This window comes from Neurospora tetraspora, assembly GCF_033439725.1.
Source record: "Neurospora tetraspora strain CBS 560.94 chromosome Unknown B0H65scaffold_1, whole genome shotgun sequence".
NCBI classification, from domain to species: Eukaryota; Fungi; Ascomycota; class Sordariomycetes; order Sordariales; family Sordariaceae; genus Neurospora; species Neurospora tetraspora.
In genome coordinates, this window is record NW_026944383.1 from 1 (window position 1) to 20803 (window position 20803).

The 20803-nt window shown below is 27.8% G+C and overlaps 1 protein-coding gene across 1 annotated transcript; it reads left to right on the top strand.

Moving 5' to 3' along the window:
- Positions 1-7881: 7881 nt before the first annotated feature.
- Positions 7882-8040, top strand: B0H65DRAFT_416035 (uncharacterized protein; the record flags this gene model as incomplete). The annotated part of the gene is made up of 1 exon (XM_062824020.1): positions 7882-8040. A coding segment is annotated over one exon (159 nt), but the record flags the coding sequence as incomplete, so codon positions are not given.
- Positions 8041-20803: the final 12763 nt, after the last annotated feature.

Genomic DNA, 20803 nt, shown 5'->3' on the forward strand with positions numbered 1-20803 from the left:
AGAGGGATATAAAATGGAAGGTTTTAAAAGAGTTCGCTATATTAATTAAAGCTACTTACTTAAAGGAAAGCAAGATTTTCGAGGACTATTACTTCCTTTTATAGTCCCTAGATTTTAATATTAAGCGTAAAAATTAGAAGTCGAAGGATTGGAAGTAAAAGGATAAAACTATATATTCGAAAAATAAAAAACCCTTTAAACCGGTCGTTACCCTAAAATACTAGGGCTCTATTTTCGAGGAAATAAAGAAATTGAATATTGAAAATCGCTATTTTAATTATCGTTAGGTCGGTTATTAATTTATTGCGTGCCCAGATAAAATTAAAATCTTTACCTTAGAGGTTTAATTAAATGCTATTACGAATTAGATTTGGGGCACGTTAACGTAGGAAGGTTATTAGATACTTGAGAATATTTAAGACCCGATATTTCTAGGGAGGAAGGAGGAGTAGGTATTAAATTTAGGGCCGACTCCGATTCTAATTCGTAAAATTAAACCTTTAGGGACGAGTCTCTACTTTGGGAGAGGTGTTAATAAGTAGTATAAAAGGAGAAAATATTAGGATATATTAATTGAATAAGACTTACTTAAACTTTAATTTAAAGAAGTATTTGGAGGGTGGTAATCCGTTTCTTGTAAAATGTACTATAATTAATAATAGACTATCTATTTCTATAAATTGTATATTCGTTAATATTGGAGTTGACGTATATTTAATTATAAATAAATCCTTTGCTAATAAATTAAAAAAGAAATTATAATTGGAGTAATGTTAGGATTTAGACCCCGGGTACGTTACCTTTTATAAGAAGGCCGAGCTAGATATTATTAATATTGTATTAAAGGGATATATAAAAGTATAAGGATATTAAAATAATAAGTAATAGATGGTGGTACTATTAAATTTAAAGAAAAATATAATAATAGGGAAAATGTAGTTAGTGGAGAATAATGTTTTACCAAATTGTTGTATAGAGATATTTATATTCCCGGAAGGGGCGCCTCTAATATATAAGGATATTAAATTAGGAAATATAGGAAAGATGATATTTAATCCTTCCTTTTAGCAAAATAAAGAAGAAATAAAAAAAGTAATGGCGTTAGAAGATAGAAGGCGTTGAGACGGACGGGCAATTTAGTTAAGGATATAGGAATTGGCGATGGAATTGGATAATATTAGCGTAATAACTTTTCTACCTAAAGAAGAGGAAGATATTTTTAAATACCGGCCTATAGAGATTCTATAAGTTAAGCTAGGAAAATTGTTATTATTATCCGTTTAAGAGTGGATTTTACGTATTATAGAAAGAGAGCTATATAAGAACGGATCGATATTCCTACTAAAAAAGGTTAAGGAAGAACCTACTTTGGACCCTTTCCTTCTAAAGAATAAGATAGGCCCTTACTAATTAGAGTGCTAATAGGTATAGGCTAAGGTATAACCTATCGACCTAACGATAATCAACGCTATTGTATTCGAATATTATATTAAAAAAAGGAAGGCTAAGCCTGAGGTAATTAATTTATATAAAGTCGACGGTATAATCGAAATATTGAAGACCCGACTTTCCGAACCTAAGAATATAGTAGAGGATATAGTAGTAATTCTAGTAAAGGTGCCCGTTGACTATTATTTAATAGAGAAATTGGAAGTATTTAATGAAGTTGATTCTAATACCCTCCTAGAATATAAACCTAGTATAAATTATAGGATTGACTTCGAAGAGGGTTATTGATTAGAAGAGTTAGGTATTAACCCGCTGTATTGTATAATATTACGCGAATTAGAAGAGTGCTGAAAATACATTACGGAAAACTTCTAAAAAGGATTTATTAAGGCTAGTTTAGTACTATAGGCTGCGCCCGTACTATTCGTTCCTAAGGCAAACAGAGGCTTACGATTTTGCGTGGATTATAGAAAGTTGAACGTTATTTTGAAAAAAGACCGCTACCCCCTTTCCCTAATTAAAGAGACGCTAGCTAAGATTAGCGAGGCGAAGATCTTTATTAAAATCGATATAAGGCAAGCTTTTTACCGGATTTATATAGTATTTAGTTATAAGGACCTTATAATATTTAAGATAGGGTTTAGAGTATTTAAATATAATATACTACCGTTTAGATTCTATAGCGGGCTTTCTTTATTTTAAAAGTTAATAAACAATACTTTTATAAGCTATTCAGACTTTTATAGTACGTATATCGACGATATATTTATTTTTTCTAATAACTTTAAAAATTATAAATAATATATTAAAATAGTATTTAATACGTTGCGGGTAGCCGGCTTATAAACCGATATCAATAAATATGAATTTTATATGATTAAAATAAAATTCTTAGGGTTTATTATTAATACTGACGGCGTAGCTGTAAACCCTTATAAAATTTCTGTTATTAGAAACTAATTTATTCCTAAGAACTTTAAGGGGGTTTAAGTTTTCTTAGGATTCTATAATTTTTATAGGAAGTTTATAAGGGAATTCGGTCATTTAATACGCTTTCTAAATAATTTAATTAAAAAAGATAAAGCGTTCGTTTAGATAGAAGATTGTTAATAAGTATTCGAACGCTTAAAAGTAGTATTTTTAAATATGCCGGTTTTAGTATATTATAAGTATAGCGACGAAATTAAAATAGAAACGGACGCTTCCGATAATATATATATAGGAATCCTATCCTAAAAGAAGGTATACAAAAGAAGGAAAGAATAGTACCCGGTAGCCTTTTATTCGGAAACGATAGTATTAGTAGAATTTAATTATTTAATTTACAATAAAGAATTTTTAGCGGTAATTAAAGGGATAAAATTGTAGCGCTTAAAGTTAAAGGGGACCAATAAACTATTTACTGTAATAATAGATTACTAAGTACTAGAATATTTCTTAATAAAAAATTTATTTAATTTATAGCAAATTAGATAAGTATAATTACTATTAGAATATAATTTTAAAATAATATATCGACCCAGAAAAGATAGTATTATAGCCGACGCTTTATTAAAAGAAATAGAGGATGTAAAGACGATAATTTAAAAAAAGGAGAATTAATGGATATTATAATTCTTGAAATTTAAAAATAGAGTCTTTATATACGTTAGTAATAAGGAAGAAATATTAATAATTAAGTTTTTAATTATTTTTTTTATTTATATTTACGGAAATTGTTCCTATTGAACCGGAATTTGAAGAGTAGAGTAATAACGAGGAATTACGAGTAGAGGAGAGAATAGAGAAGGAGAACACTATTTAATTATAATTATTAATTGAGTAAATTTTATATATCAATTAGATAGACGAATCTATTTCGATTTATTGCGTAAAGGCCGCGACGGTAAAAGATAATAAAATAATAGAGGTCCCGTATTTATGTTCTATATAAGGTTTAATATTATATAATAGGAAATTTATTATTCCGGATATTAATAATTTTAAGATTAAAATAATTAAAGAATATTACGTTATATTATTTATAATATATTTAGGGAGGAATAAAATACGAAAGGTAATTACCCTCCGTTATTAGTAGTCCGGGTTAATGGCCGATATTAACCGATACGTTAATAATTGTTAGATTTATCGATTTTCAAAAGTTCTAAGGAATAAGATTCCTAGATTGTTATATATAATACCCCTCCAATCCGATTATAGGGCGTAGTAATCCGTTGTGGTAGACTTTTAAGTTTATACCTAAGGATAAAAAAGGGTATAATAATATATTAGTAATAGCCGACTGGTTTTCGAAACTATTTTAATATATCCTATATAAAGACATAATAATGGAAAAGAAAGCCGTTCTATTTTATTATAAAGATTATACTAAATCCTAAGCTTACCCTAAGACGTTATAAGCAACAGAAGTCCCTAATTTATTTCGGATTTTATCTAAAAATTAATTCGGTTATTACGAATTACATAGAAATTAAATAGTATTAGTTATTTATAGACAGCGGGTTAAATTGAAATTATAAATTAGTATATCGATTAAAGATTGAGACCCTATATATTTTATACCTAAGACGATTAGTCGGATTTATTTCTCGTTTTAGATTTCGTTTAAGGAATATTCCTATATAAGAATTTAAACGGGATATTGCTATATAAAATTATATTTAAATATAAGCGTATATTACCTATAATAAATTAGATATAAGGGATATATACCGGTGGAGAATAAGGTACCCTAAGGGAGAAATTATTATAGGAAGAAGTAAAATAAATAGCTTAGAAGTTAAAACGAGTATAGGCTATAGCTAGGACGGCGATTTAGAAGGCCTAAGAAAAATAAATAAAGTAGGCTAATTAATATCGACGTTAATTGGATTTTAGTATTAATAATAAGGTTTTTATTATTAAGAAGACTTAATCTATTAATAGACTAAACGATAAGCTGGACTTTCTATTAATTCGTATACTTTATAAAATCGTTGGAATAGCGGGATATTTATACGAATTAGAAGTCTTAGCGTCCTAGAGGAGCTCGAAGGTATTTTATATTGATTAGTTGAGAAAGGACTTAAGTAATTCATTATTTGGGTAAGCTAACGAGAACCCGGGCGGCGAAATTATTAACGACGAAGAAGAATAGGAGGTAGAAGAAATTGTAACATATAGATTAATTAATAAGGAGTTAAAATATTAAATTAATTAAAAAGGTTAGGACTTAAACCTAATTTAGTATAAAGTTAAGGGATTTAAAAATGTAATATAAAAATTAAATGAATATTATAATAATAATCCAGAAAAGCCGGGACCACTAAAAAAATTATATTTATAGTTAAAAGCGATAGAAAATGGTATACTTACTAAAGAATATAAAAACGATAATTAACTAGTAGAAGGATTAATAAAAGGCAAGGCTTTAAGGAGGTTCTAAAGGAAGAAGTAAGAGTTAATAAGAGGAACGGTTATAATAATCAATTATAGACCGTAATTTTAATTATATAGTATAATAGTATAGCGTAATAGTTTATATTATTTGACGAGAGTACGCTAAGGTCCGATGGTATTTGTCCTCTGCCTGGGAGGCGGTCTGTTCGAATCCGATTGGGGGAAGTTTTTTTATTTTTAATTTTTTTTAAAATTTTTATATTTTTTTATAACTTTTAGTACTACGACAACTAAATTAAAGATATAGTCGTGATGCGCGGGGTGGAGTTTGTCTTATTATTCCTTTTTAAAAGCTTTTATCATAATATAACAAATTGAACCAACTATTATAATAATTTTATATATTTATTTTATTCTATTATCTCGCAATTTTTGCTATAGAGTTTTATTTTGTTTCTCTTTTATCGCAACATAATAGATTGAACGAACCATTACGATAGGTTTATATATTTGTTTACGACCTTTTATATAATTATATTTCTCTTTTATTTTATTTTATTTCATTTTATATTTTCTTTTCTTACGGCTTTGGGGTTAAGCCTTTCTTTAGAGGGGGGGGGGGGGGGGTGATATTATAGCATGGCTGGATAGGTTATTAAAATACTAGCTATTGGGCAATGGGGTGCAGGGCATAGGGTACCATGGTATATCGGATGGAATGTGGCTTATATTTTTATTGATAAGACTGTACGGATTAGGAAGGCAGCGACGAGTGGCAGTTCTGACTTATATGTCTAGAACCGTAATGCCTTCGTGTGACTGCTTCCTTTTCCTCCTTAAACGCTGCTTTTTCTTTAGGGGTAGGATTATAGAATATTTTTTAATAATAATTAATTCTTTTCGCTACTTTCCTATTTTTAATTAGGCTGGCTTTTTAACTTTCCGCTAATAGTAATACCTTCCTTATTTATAATAATTCCGAAATCTACGTATAGTATGGAATTAAATATTTAATAAATCCTATACTACCTATATATTATTTTAATACTTTTAATTATTTAGGGAATTCTAATTATCGGGATATTTTTAATTAATTAGTTATCTTCGTTAATCTTAAAGCATCGACTTTAAAACTTAATAATTTGACGTTAGAATAACTTATTTAACATTTTTTAAGCGAAAGGTAAATATTTTCATTAATAAAGAATTAAAAAACCTCTTTTAAGTATTTTAAATAATCCTCCGCGGTATTCGAGAAAATAATAATATCGTCGATAAAAGCTCTATAGAATAAAGAAAAAAGAATTAGAAAACGATCTATATCTTTAAATATAGGCGGAGGTATTTTTATACCCGATTAATATAATTATTAGCCTTTCCAATCTTTTCAAACTTATTAATATAAATCTATTTCTATATAGTAGCTATATCCCGAATTAATAAAAGAAAGCCATTATATTAATAATTATAATCTATATTTTACTGTATAAAGTAGTAATATTTTTAAATTATAAAGAAAGAGGGTACTTATTAAAGATAATTATTTTGTTAAGGTTTCTTAAATTAATTATTATTTTTACTTTTAATTGGCCGTAAATTATCCGCTAAATTATAAATACTAAATATAAAAGTAGTATTACCCTTATAATTTATTCTATTTTACCTTTTTCGTTTAATTTACCAAAAATTTAATTTAAAACGTTTTTGTTTTTTCTATTCAAAGGGTATAACTTTGATACGACCTTTTAATTTTATTAACCTTTTACTAAGGGTACCCGTATTAAATCTTCCGGTAATTATTCTATTAATTTATTATTTTACTAGAATTTAAGAAATCTTTCAATGAATTTACGTATTTTTTAAACTATAGTAGAGTCCTTAGCGTAAATATAGATTCCTTCCTCTATTACGATTTTTAGGATATTATTAAGCATTTTAATATTAAAGGTAGAATATTTCTTTAAGATATATAGTTTAGGCTCTTCTATTATAATTCTTTTAATTATAGCCGCGTTATAGGGTTAAATTAGGATATCGAATATATTTTACGGATTTTAAATTATATTAAATAAGCTATCGATTATTAGGGTTCTAAATATAAGTAGGGGTTTAATTAGGGTAAGAATTACAAGTATTAAGTTATTTAATTTATTAACAATAATTATATTCTAGCCAGTAACGGTACTATCTACTACGGCCCTAATTATATTATCTAAATTAAAACCTTAATTAAGTACGGTCGTTACTATATTAAATGTGTTTATAGGGATTAAATCTACTATAATTAAATTAACTATAACAATTGCCTATATTCTAATTATACTGCTTAGTACTATTAATACGGCCCTTATAATAATAATTTTCATAATTTTTATCTAAATTATTATAAAATAACCATAATTTTAAGTTTTGTATATTTCGCCTAATTTATTATATTTTTTAATAATAAAAGGTCCGTTAAATATATTTACTAATTTTACTACTTTTAAATTTAATATAGAGACTATCGCGTATACAGCGGCGTTATACTAGGTAATAAAATTAAAAGTTTATCTTTTAAATAAAGGTACGTAATCTACCGGTATAAAGGCTTCTTAATTATAAAGGAGCACAACCTTTATTATAACTGTTATATACCTTTTATAGGGCTTAATAATAGCGCCCCGTATATAGATCGGTATTAATCCGCTGGATAGCGACGACGACCCCTTAAATAATGAAAGCCTATCTAATAATAGAGGGGGAAGTAGTTATAATCTATTTAATAAATACGATTTATTATCCTTACTGCCTCCTAATAAATTCCTATCGCCCCTTCTTTAGGGAGTAGGAAACTATATTCCTATCGGTCCATTAGTACCTTTAACCCGAAGTACGAAGAGATTTTATAAAGTGAACGACCTATCCGTCTTTAATAATAATGCTAACGATAAAGTATTATTCGATATATAGATATTTTAAATATAAAATAAGTTTTATATTAATATAGATTATTTTATAGATTAGAGGGTTTAGATTGGAGAAGTATTATTATGCTTGGGCGGATAAGTGGCGGAAGGAATTTTACTATATTTTAACGGTGGATATTTAGAAGCGATCCTTATAGTTGATTATTTGTTCCAATATTTTTGGAATGATTACTATAATTATACCGCTAAAGAAAAAGCTATACGGGATTTCGAGAAGTTGAAGATGAGGCTTTTTAAATGATTCTAAGATTTTAAAACTATATTCGTACGTTTGGTTGGGTAGTATATAGTCCTTAAGGAATTTTGGAAAAGAGATATACGAAAGAAGGTGCTCCTTACGCTAGCGGTCCTTACCGAGGCGATTTATTTAAAAGAGTATAAAATATTTGAGGATTATTATTTTTTCCTTCAATCTCTCGATTTTAGTATTAAATGTAGTAGCGAAGATTAGAAGTAGAAAGATAGAAAACTTTATACCCCGGCTAGAATATTATTTAAGTTTAAAATATTTATTATTATTATTTTGAAATATTAGCGCCCTATTTTCGACAAAATGAAGAAATTGAGCGTTAAGAACTGTTGTTTTAATTATAGAAAGATTAAATACCGATCTGATTTATATTCCGATTTAATTAAGATTTTATCCTTAGAAGTTGAGTTTAACGCTATTATTAATAAAATATAGGGGTTTCGGACGGTTTTGAGACGGAGTAGTTAGAGGATTAGACCGAAGAATTAGAGGTTGATAGTTTATATTCCGACGGTTTAAGATTGGATTTAGAATCGGATTCGGAAAATTAAATACTTTAGGAAAAGAGGTTGCTATTTTGGGGGAGGCATCCGTTTAAATTAATAAGGTTAATAATTAAATAGATAATTGGTATAGTAAAATATATTTAGACTTTAATTTGAGGAATTATTTAGGTAGAGGAAAATTATTTTTAATTAATTGTATTATAGTAAAGAATAGATTATTTATCTTACTTCAATGAGTTTTAGTAGATATAGGAATAAATATATATATTCTTGTAAACCGATTATTTGCTAGTAAATTAAAAAAATATTTAAATTTCGACCTTTATAAAAATTTCGAACTAGGGCTAGTAATACCCTATAAGAAAGCTAAACTCAATGAAATCCGATAAGCCTTGAAAGGTTACCTATGTATTAATAACGTTATCTTTAAAAAAAATAGTAGATAGTCGTACTACCAAATTTGAAAAGGGAAATAATTTTGGGAAGAATGTGGTTGGCCGAAAACGATATTTTATTTGATTATAAAAGAGGGATTTTATTGTTTAGATTTGAAGTAGTCCTTATGTTAGTAAGGGATATTGAAGTAGGTAAAGTAGGGCTATTGATTAAAAATCCTAATTTTTAGGACGATATATAAAGAAGGGAGGAATTGATAGCCTAGGAAGATTTGTATCGGGAAGTAGGCTGTAGGATTGAAGTAAGAAAAAAGTTATAATAAATCTTAGCGAAGATATACAAATTGGAATTTTTCGAAAAAGATTAAAAGGTATAAAAAGAGGACTTAGACGTTGTTTAAAATTGGAGACCTTTAAACCTTATATAAAAGACGCCTAATCGATTGTTATTTTTTGACGCTATAAAACGAATTCTTAATTGAATAGAAAGGGAATTATAAGAAGAATGGGAGGAAGATTAGAAAATTAACGGAGTAGTAGTAAGGATGCAAAAAGCTACTACTATAGCCGAATTATACCCTTTTTAGAATAAGAAAGGCCCTTGTTACTTTTAGTATAAATAGGGGTAAATAAAGAAACGTCCTATAGACTTAGCGGTAGTTAATAGAATTATATTTAGTTATTACGTAAAAATTAAAAAAGTAAAGCCCAAAGTAACGAATCTATACGAAATCGATAATATAGTTAAATTATTGCGTATAGGAACTTTGGTAAAAAATAATAAGAAATTATAATAAGTAATATTAAAAAAGGTATCAAACGATTATTATAATTTGAAGGAATTAAAAGTTTTTAGTAAAGTGGATTTAAATATATTATTAAACTACCGATTGGGAGTAGATTATAAAATTATTTTATAAGAAGGTTACTGGCCGGAGGAACTAAATTTTAATTTATTATATTAAATAACCTTTTAGGAATTTAAGGAATATTAAAAATATATTATTAAAAGTCTATAAAAAAGATTTATTAAAGTGAACTTTATACATTGGATAGTATTAATTTTCTTTATTCTTAAAGCGAATAGCGGCGGGCTACGGTTTTATATAAACTATAGGAAATTGAATATAATTTCTTAAAAGGATTACTACTTATTACCCTTCATTAACGAAATATTAATATATATTAACTAAATTAAAATATTTACGAAAATCCATATTCGTTAAGTAATTTATTATATCAAAATAACGGTTGGGTAGGAGGATTTAATAAGTTTTCCGAATAAGCTTTAATATTTAATTAATAAAAGGTTTTACCCTTCGGTTTATACGGAGGGCCTTTTTCCTTTTAGAAGTTTATAAATAATAAATTGATAGGATATTAACATTTTTGTAGTACGTATATTGATAATATATTTTTTTAAGAATATTATAAGAGTATAAAACTTATATAAAGAAGGTTTTATAACGATTTTATACGGTTGGATTTTAAGCCGATATTCGAAAGTGCGAATTCTACGTAATAAAAATAAAATTCTTAGGGTTTATTATTAATATCGACGGTATTGCTATTGATTTAGAGAAAATCGTTACTATAGAAAATTGGTTACGCCCTTTAAATTTGAAAGGGGTATAAGTATTTTTAGAGTTTTGTAATTTCTATTATAAATTTATAAAAGAATTCGGCCGGCTAGCTGAGCTTTTAAATAGATTTATAAGAAAGGATAAAATTTTTAAATAAAGCGAGGAGTATTAGTAAGGATTCGATGATTTAAAATTAATTTTGCTGAACGCCTCCGTTTTGATATATTACTAATTTAGAAGCGAGATTCGGTTAAAAATGAATGTTTTAGACGGAGTTTGCGTAGGAATATTATTATAGAAAATAGTAAACGATTATTAGTATCCTATAACTTTCTATTTTAAAACGATAGCGCTAGTAGAATTCAATTACTTAGTATATAATAAAGAATTATTTACGGTTATTAAAGTAATTAAAATTTGGAGGCTAGAATTAAAGAGTATTTCCTCGTGCTTTGAGATTATTATAGATTATTAGGTATTTGAATTCTTTATTACGAAACGATTATTTAATTTTAAATAAGTTGGTTAGTGAAAGCTATTGTCCGAATATAATTTTAAAATGATTTATTAATTTGGGAAGGAAAATGCGGCTACCGACGGTCTTTTAAAGAAGTTAGAAGTTTTAAAAATTATATTTTAAAAGCAAAATAATTAAAGGATATTGAGAGTATTGAAATTGATAGGAGATTATTTTGTGTATGTAGGCGATAAAGTCGATACTTTTTAAATCGAATTAAATATAATATTCGAAACCTCCGATAAATTGGAGGCTCCGCCTGAGAAACCGGAGGTTCCAATAGACGATTCGGAGGCTACCCTTAAAAACTCGGAGGGTACTATCCTATTAATTAATAGATTATTAAAGGCTAATTGAGCGGAAGAATTATTATTCATTTATAAAATTAAAATGGAAAATAAAAATAAAAGTTTTAGTATAAGAAATCATTTCTTATTATTCGACAATAAATTAGTAATCTTAGATAAGGATATTTTGATAATAGAAATTATACAGCTTTATTACGAAATTTTATTAATAATATACCCCAAGCACAATAAAATTAGGAAGTTGTTAGTAAAATAATATTGGTAGCTGGGAATAGTAATTAATATAAATAGGTACGTAAATAATTATTGGATTTATAAATCTTCGAAAGTCCTCTACGGTAAAATAATTAGATTATCATACCCCTAATTAATATTATTAAATTGCCGAATTTAGTATTTAGTTATTATAGATTTTAAAACGATACTTAAGGAGAAAATATATGGGTATAATAATTTATTAGTTATAGTCGATCGATTATTTAAAGCGTTTTAGTACGCGCTATACTATACGATAGGAACGGTAAAAGAGATTGTATAATTATATTATAAAGGATTTTATTAAGTATACGGCCTTTCTTGAAATATAATTAGCGATTGAGGATTTTGATTCGTATTAGAATTTATATAGGAATTAGTATTAATTTTTGGAATATAATAGAAATTTAATTCTTTTAGTTATTTATAAACGGTTAGTTAAACCGAAATAATAAATTAGTATGTAGATTAAAAGTTACGGCTATATTTTAATTATAATTAAAATAATTAGTTAAAGGCTTTACTGGCTCTTAATATAGTATAGGCGGGCTTACTTTACAATAATTTAGATAGATTTTTATTTTACGAAATTAGTTTTGGCTTTCCTATCTATATACTTTTTAATTGGGAGGATTGGATTAAGACGGTTATAAATAAAAAGTAAATATAATAGGAGGAAGTTTAAAAGATATTAAGAATTTTAAAAATTTATTATAAGTGGGCGCGTTTAGCTATTAATAAAGTATAAGAGTAATAAGTTAAATAAATTAATAAGTACCGAAAATCCTTAGATTTTGGGGTAGGTAATAGAATTTTTATTATTAAAAAAGGTTAATTTATAAATCGATTAAGCAATAAGTTAGACTTCCCCTAAATATATATTCTTTATAAGATTATCACGATAAAAAGGGTATTATATAAATTAGAATTATTAAAAGGATAGAGAGGGGCCCGGGTATATTATGCGGACTATTTAATAAAAGATTTAAATAATTTACTACTGGGCTAAGTAAAGGAAAGTTTTGTAGGAATAGTATTAAAGGGTGACGGCGACGAAGCGGAGGAATTTGAGGTAGAAGATATTATAATTCTTAAATTAGTAGGAAATATATTGTATTATTAGGTATAATGGAAAGGATAGAACCCAGATCCCAAATAGTATTTGGCGGAGGATTTTAAGAATGCGGCGGATAAGTTGAAGTAATTCTACGATGAGAATGTAAATAAGTTAGGATTATTAAAACGATTGGGAGTATAGAAGAAGGCGATAAATAATAGTTTGATTGCTAAAAAGTATAAGGATGATAATAGACCAGTAGATCTAATAAAGTAAAGAAAAATTAGAAGAGCGCGAAAGAAGGCTTAATAAGAATACGGGGTAAAGTAATTGTTAACGGTTATAGGATAGTGTATAATATAGTAGCGTAGTATAATAGTTTATAATATTGCGTTGTATTAGTTTGGCGTATTTATTTTTTGTCTAGGACGTGGTCCGTTCGAGTCCGATTGGGGGAAGTTTTTTTATGTTTTTGTATAATTGTGTTGCGATAGTTAGATTGAAGATATAGTCGCGATACTTGGTATGGAGTTTCTTTTTTCGACTTTGACGAGCTTTTATCATAATATAATAGATTAATCTAATTGTTGCGATGGGTTTATATATTTATTTTTCTTTTTATTTTATATTCTTTTTTTCGGCTTTGGGGCTGAGCTTTTCTTTTGGGAGAGGGGTGATGTTATAGCATAATTGGATACGTTATTAGAGTATTGGCTACTGGGTAATAGGGTGCTGGGTATAAAGTATTATAATATATCGGATGGAAAGTTTATGTCTTTATTAATAAGCCGTACGAATTAGGAAGGTAGTAACGATTGGTAGTTTTGATTTATATATCCAGAACTGTAACGCCTTCGTTTGATTACCTTCCTTTTCTTCCTTATATTTAATATTACTTTAAGTTGTGGCTTTTAGTTTTATAGTCGTATCTCTCGTAGAATCACGCTTTCTATAATGGGCTGGCGCCCAGATATGGTGCCTGGGCCTGCAGGCCCAAGCATGCTCTGGTTAGCTAATGCCAATCAGGCCACCTATTCATTCCAATATATAACTATGTCTCTACAAACCTATTCAAGCTTACAGACCTTTTCCTCCTTATCAACAATCTCAAGCTTTATTCCACTCCTACTACCGTACATACCCAGTAGACCCATAATATATTATTAACCCTCTTTTCAAACTTTTAAACCTTCTACTCGTTTACTAAAGAGCCCTTCCTCGACCGTTTACAGGACCCTACCTTTTCCGTATCTACAAAAATTTATACCGCTTCTTTTCGCCCGCTTCTTTTTTCATCGCTATAGCTTCTATTCCATAGGCCTAGAACGCTAGCGAACGCTAATAGTAATTCGCTATCGCCATCCAAACTCTCGTCAACAAAATAGTTAAACTTAAAACTTCCTAAGCTACTACTTCCTAATTTATAACTGCTCCTTTCGCTATAGCCTAGCCTAAACCTAACCTTCCCCATTTCGACAAATTTACGGGGATAACCAAAGAAATCGACGCGTAGATTTATAACATGAAAATTAAACTATACACCGACGGTTACGCTATTAGTAATAGTAATTTAGAAGCTTAATTTTATTACTTTTATTCTAACCTTTTACCCCTTATTAAAATCGGATTTCTTCCTTTTACGAAGTAATTTCTCCGTATACCCGACCAATTATTATAAAAGATCTAATTAAACTACGGCAATCCGAACGTTAATAAACGCATAAGCTAAGAATTCTTTGATACGTTCTAGAAGGATAAAGAGCTTATAGCGAAATATATCCTTCGGTTCAATAACGTTTTCTATAGAGCCGTGCCTCCTTATAGCTAAATAACGCCAAAATTACTATTTTTATGGGTAGTTTAAACGAAGGTTAGAAGAATCGTATTAAGGAATACCTAGACGCTCTAAAGTAATACCTAGCGTTTTTAGAATACCTTCGCCGTTTTAATTGTAATAACTATCTCTTTAGGGACGGGAGCTTTATAAACGCCGGAGATCCTATACAAATCGGCACTATTAGGGTTCTAAGGAGATCTAGTGGTTTATCCTCTATAATTATTACCCTTAAATAATATAGGAAGTAGAAGAAGGAAAAACGTGATATAGGCTACGGATCCTCCTAATATTAAGTAAAGGAATATTCTACAAATAAAGGTAAGGTTATACAATTGTAAGCTACTAACGTTAAACCGGTTAGAGATTCTAACGATAATAAAATTTACAATAATTACGAATCATAACCGCTTAGAGGAGTTGAAAATCGGCTTAAAAATATTACATTTAATAGCTATATATAATACGTCTTAACAATAGTCTTCATTTACAGCGATATTGGACTATAATGGGTTATAGCTATACGGTTAGGCTACTATAAGGAAAGATGGTATTATAGCCTTCTTAATAAGTATAAATTATTAATAATTATATTAAAATTTATATTAAGGCTTTATTATTATTCTATATAAGGTAGGGGGGTTATAGAATACTATCACTTAGATAAAGTAGTCTTTAAATATTTATAGCGTTTTTTTTAGCTATATAGGATGAGGATTTGTATAAATAGATAGGTTGGGCTATATATAGTAGATCAAAAAGGGTATTATAAAGACCGACGGGTTTATATTCGATTATATACGTACAAGTAAAGTATTAAAATATTATAGTTCCCAGGGGCTCAACTTCTAGGATAGATGCATATGTATAGAGGGTTTGCGCTGGCCGTAAACATTTTAGTTATTTATATTATTATTTTATTTATTTACTTAATTATATCGCTTAGGGTATTTAGTTTGGGAGTATTTATATTGGAGGATTTACAGTATAGTTGCAGCCGCTTATCGGATTTTGGGGATATTTCTTTGTATATAATAATTTTTATTATTGTCTTTATACGTGTAGGAGGGTAAGTAGGGGGATAATGTGATAGGCTAGCGCTTAGATATAGTCCTTGGGTTTGTAGGCCTAAGTATGCTTTGGTTAGCTAGTGCTAGTTAGGCTACTTGTTCATTCCAGTATATAGTTGTATCTTTACAGACCTGTTTAGGCCTATAGACCTTTTCCTCCTTATTAATAATTTCAAGCTCTATTCCACCCCTACTACCGTGCACACCTAGTAGACCCGTAATACTTTCACAGGTTTCGTACGTACTAAAATCCTTATATAAGTAAAATTTAAAAGCGGATTATTATCGATCTCCTCTATAAAATATACTAGCACCTCCTTAACTTTAAATTTTATATTTATATACTATATATTATTCGGGTCGTTATTCGGGTCATAATCGCCTTTTAGGGCGTTAAAGGGTAATATTAATTTTAAAATAATATTAGTTTATACGTTTTAGGAATTATTAGTAAGGTTAATAATCTTTCCTTCTATTACTATTTTAGATTATTTAAAATAATGGAATAATATATTTCGAAATTCAAATACTTTATAGTAATATCCCTAAGTATAGTAATAAAGCTTATTAATTTTAATATTAATACCTTCCGCTTTAACTATTAAGTAAGGTTTATAAATTCGAATATAATAGCGTACCGCTAAATTTATAATAAAAGTTATATAGTATTTATAGTATATATAATTAATTTCGAATACTATATATGCTTTATCGTTATCCGATACCGTATCCTCATTAATGGAAAATGGTAACTTTAAGGGACCTTCGCTATCGTTTATATAATAAATTCAATCTTTATTATACTTACGTCAGTTATTATACTAGTTATTATATCGGTTATAACGGAAGGAGCGCTAGCGTTCTAAATACTTACTTTTATCCTTATTTTTATCTTTATTTTTATTTTTATTTCCATCGTAATTATATTTACTATATTTATATAAAGATCTCGCTCTCTTATTATTACGTTTATCGCTACATTTATTGTTACGTCGGTCGTTTCGCCGATAATCCTTATAATTAAAATTAAAGTTATAGGAGCGGCCGTTATTAAATTCGTCGTATTTATGAAAAGCGGTTATACGAAGGATTAACTTTATTTCGTCGATTTTCATTATATAATTATTTAATAAAGTATTTATAATTAGTAGGCGTATAAAACATTTAATACGAAGTTCGAAATTAAATTAAATTTATATTATTACACTATAATAATTCTTATTATTATTTAAAAGCATATTTATTATTTTAATATACTTCAATTTCCTTTGTACGAATTAAATTATTACATTGTTGTCCTTTATAATATCTTTTAAATAAAAGTTTATTTTAATAAATTTATAAATGATAATTGCCTGGTCGTTTAAGAATTCAAACTTTAATTTTGAGAGTATATAGTTTATTCTAAAAGTTCTTACCTCTTTCTAATTATCTTAAATAAATTTATTAATTTATTAAATTATAGCTAGGCTTGTAAATAAATTAGGTAGTAGGCGGATAAATTAATCGTTTATATCCCTTAATTCCTATAAAAATTCGATATAATCGATAAAATTAAAAACGTTTATAAAAATTATCTTATTACCGTCTTAAATTATTCCTTCGTTATCCGGGTCGTTGTAGGAAAGATTAAAAGTACTGACGTTCTTAGGTTTAAATTTATAGTTATAAATTTAGGGTACGGGTCTATATAGAGGGGCGAAGGGAATATTCTTAGCGTTATTAATATTATGAAGTAATATATTACCTATCATACTTTTATAAGAGGTTATATTGCCTAAATTATTTGTAAGAAGTAAATTCTTTAAATTATTTAGGGGAAGTAAGTTACCTAAATTATTCGAAGGAACTCCTCCTACGTTATTTAAAATTTATAATAATGAATAGGAAGTTAATATTATTGTATTTTGCCCTATAGAGGGGAGATAAGCGGATTGGAGGTTCGAAGCTATATTTAAATTATTTGGGTTATTTAATAATTAGTATTAAATTATTGATTAAATAGGTAGGCCGGCGGGAGTCGCTAGCTTTATATTAAAGTTTAAATAGGGGGCGGCTAGATTAAAATTAATAGAAACGGTACTCTTAAACCCTAATTTACTATAAAGGTTAATAATAGCCGTTATTAAAATCCAATTTATTATTAATAATACGTAATAGAATTTCTAATTATCTTTTTATTTATCCGTTTCTAATTATTTAATTAAATCGGTAAAGCTATTTCAACGTACTAATATAATTCTATTCTATTAAAAGAAGTATTTTAATATTAATCTATTATTATTAAGCGTTATAAGGGGTTTAATAACTTTTTCGCCTAAATTAAAGCCGGGTAAAATTATTATATTCGTAGTATTTAATTACGCGGTGCTACTAGCCGGCGGTATAATTACTATAGTACAAACTTTACCTTTCCCTTTATTTTTTATTAGAATAAAGGGTTCTAACTTAAATATACTTATCTATACTTAATTGTCGGGCGGGGCACTTATAATTTCTAATTGCGCGCGTTGAATTATAATACGTATTCTTAATTTAATTATTACCGTTTCTATAAAAGAATTTATTATTTATTTTATAAGATTTAAAAACGTCTCCGTTCCTTCTTTATCTTCGTATTCGCTTCCTTCGTTAGAATCGTCTTTTTCTTCAAATTCGATATTGTCATTTATTCGGTCATCCTTAGTCCGATTATCTTCCGTATAGGAATATTGAGGAGGGGGAGGGTTTTATATGTATTCGGATATTGTATTTAAAAAATATAATAAAACCAGTTAATTACTTTCTTACGGGTTATTTTTAGGAATTTAATTAATTAATATTTGAATTATTAATAGATATAAGGAGAAAAATTATAATTGTCCGAAAGATAGCTACTACGATTTTATAAGGGGAGAGAGAAAGAATCGTTAATTGCCCGAAAGGCAACTACTATTTTATCTTTTTTAAAAGGATATATTAATCGTTTAAAGAATAATTGTAATGGGGACAGTACGGTTAATATAGGTGCTGGTCGTATAGCTTAATTAAGGTTCTATAAAGAAGGAAAGTTTTATTTGAGAGGCGGCTCTACCAGAGATGTATAGTTTTAATAGGGGTTATATGGATATAGCTACAGCGCCTTCTAATAGCTCTAATTAATAATTAGAACGTTATAGCTCGGGCCTTAGCCCTATAATATTACCCCCCTCCTCCCCCCTCTTACCCTTCTACGCGATCGCTCCTTCTATTTCGACTAACGAAAGTAGTAAATAATAGGTCACAGCGTACGTATATACGTACCTTTAAAATTATATATAAAAAACCCTCCCCCGACTTTTTTTCCCTCTCTCTCTCCTTTCCTCCTTTCTTTCCAACCGTCGCTTAAATTACTAAAATAAATATTATTATCCCACTATCTAATTCTTCGCCTGCCCTTTTTAATTCAAGTAAATACTTCGTTTAATTTTGTCCGAGCCGTCCCTATCCCTATTTTAATCGTCCGGGCATAAAGTTTCGTCCTCGCCGTTCGAATACAATTCCTAATCCTTTTCCTAGGAAGCCGCCGCCCATTGCGGGCGTACTAAAAACCCCGTCGTTACCCCTAAGAAGCCTAAATTTATTAAATTTAAATATTTATTAATAAGTTTTTCCAATTACTTTTACTTTAAAAATTCTTATTAATTTTATTTATTTTTTAAGCGGATTATAACCTTTTTGAAGTCTGATGTATTTTATATTTAAATATCCCGTACGAATATTATATTAAACTTGGAAATTAGGCGTATATAATTTATTATAATAATAATAAATAATACGATTAGGCTTCGTCTTTAATTTAAAGGTTTATTATAATTTACGAGGCGGCGATTTCCGATAAAATAAAAACGATAGCCTTCGAATACGTCCGTAAAATTATAATTATTTAATATTACACTCTTAAATTATATAAAAATAATATTATTTTTTCGTAAGTCTCTTCTATTTTATTTATTTCCATAAAATAAATTTCAATCAATTCATATTTTTAAATAGGAATATAATTACTTCCTTTCAGCTCCCAATAATATTATTACTCCTCCCTTAACTCCTCCTACCGCTCTTATTACCCTAATTATTCCTCCGACCCCCGCCTTCCCCTCTAGGGAACCTACTATAATAAAATTAGTAGCCCGCTTCGAATTATATAAAAAGCAATTAAAAACTATAGAAATTAGGGATAACCGGAAGCGGAAAATACCGAAGAAGAATTAGAGAAATTTAAAATCGATATTTATTACCCTTCTTTTTTCTTCTTTTATTACTATTTCTATTATCTTGTATATTCCGTATTAAAACACTTAACTAATTTATTATTAATATTAACTAAACTATATTTCGCTTCAAAACGGTCTAAGGCCGCCATATTAGCGAATTCCTTTAGCGGCTCCTAAGATTAATATACTTAATTAATTTAATTAATTAAAATTATTCTACGATTTTTCTTAATTATATAATAAAGGATTTTATTTATATAATACTCCTTCTCCTTATTTATTATAATAGTTAGCGGTTAAGAATCGGTAATAATTTGGCCTCACAAAGGGTCTTTACGAACCTTCCTAAATAAATCTATATAGAATTTATTAAAGGCCCTTAATAAGAAATTGGAGAACTCTATTATAAATGGGCTAAAGATTCTAAATATTATATATTTTGTATAAACCTAATCGAATTTCTTCTTAGTGCGAACTATAATAAAAATTTCAAAATTTAGCCAAACTTTATCCCTTATTTTAAAAATGTTAATTAATTAATTTTTATAATTAGCGAAATACTCCTACTCTTAAACGGAAATTACTATAATTATTTAATATAAATTTATAATTTACTATAATATTGCAATGAAGTTTTTAGTTTTTACTTGCAGGTTTTTGAAATTTACTTCTATTAGGGGAATTATTAAAATTATTAGGGATTGCAGGTAATAATTATAGGTAGTAAAAAATAGAAATATATTAATAGCAGTACTAATTCGGCTATTAATTACTAATTACGCTATTAGGTATTAATAATCCTAATCGTTTTAAGCGTAATTAACAAAAACTTTTAAGAAGGCCCATACTTCTTCATTTATTTTCTTAAAGCTACTATTAATTTAGGGGTAAAAAGCGGTATTTAAAAATTAGTCGATACTTAGTAAATTATAAAGATATTTCTAAAATCGGTTAATTTAATTAATACTTCTTTTATTAATAATAAATTACAATT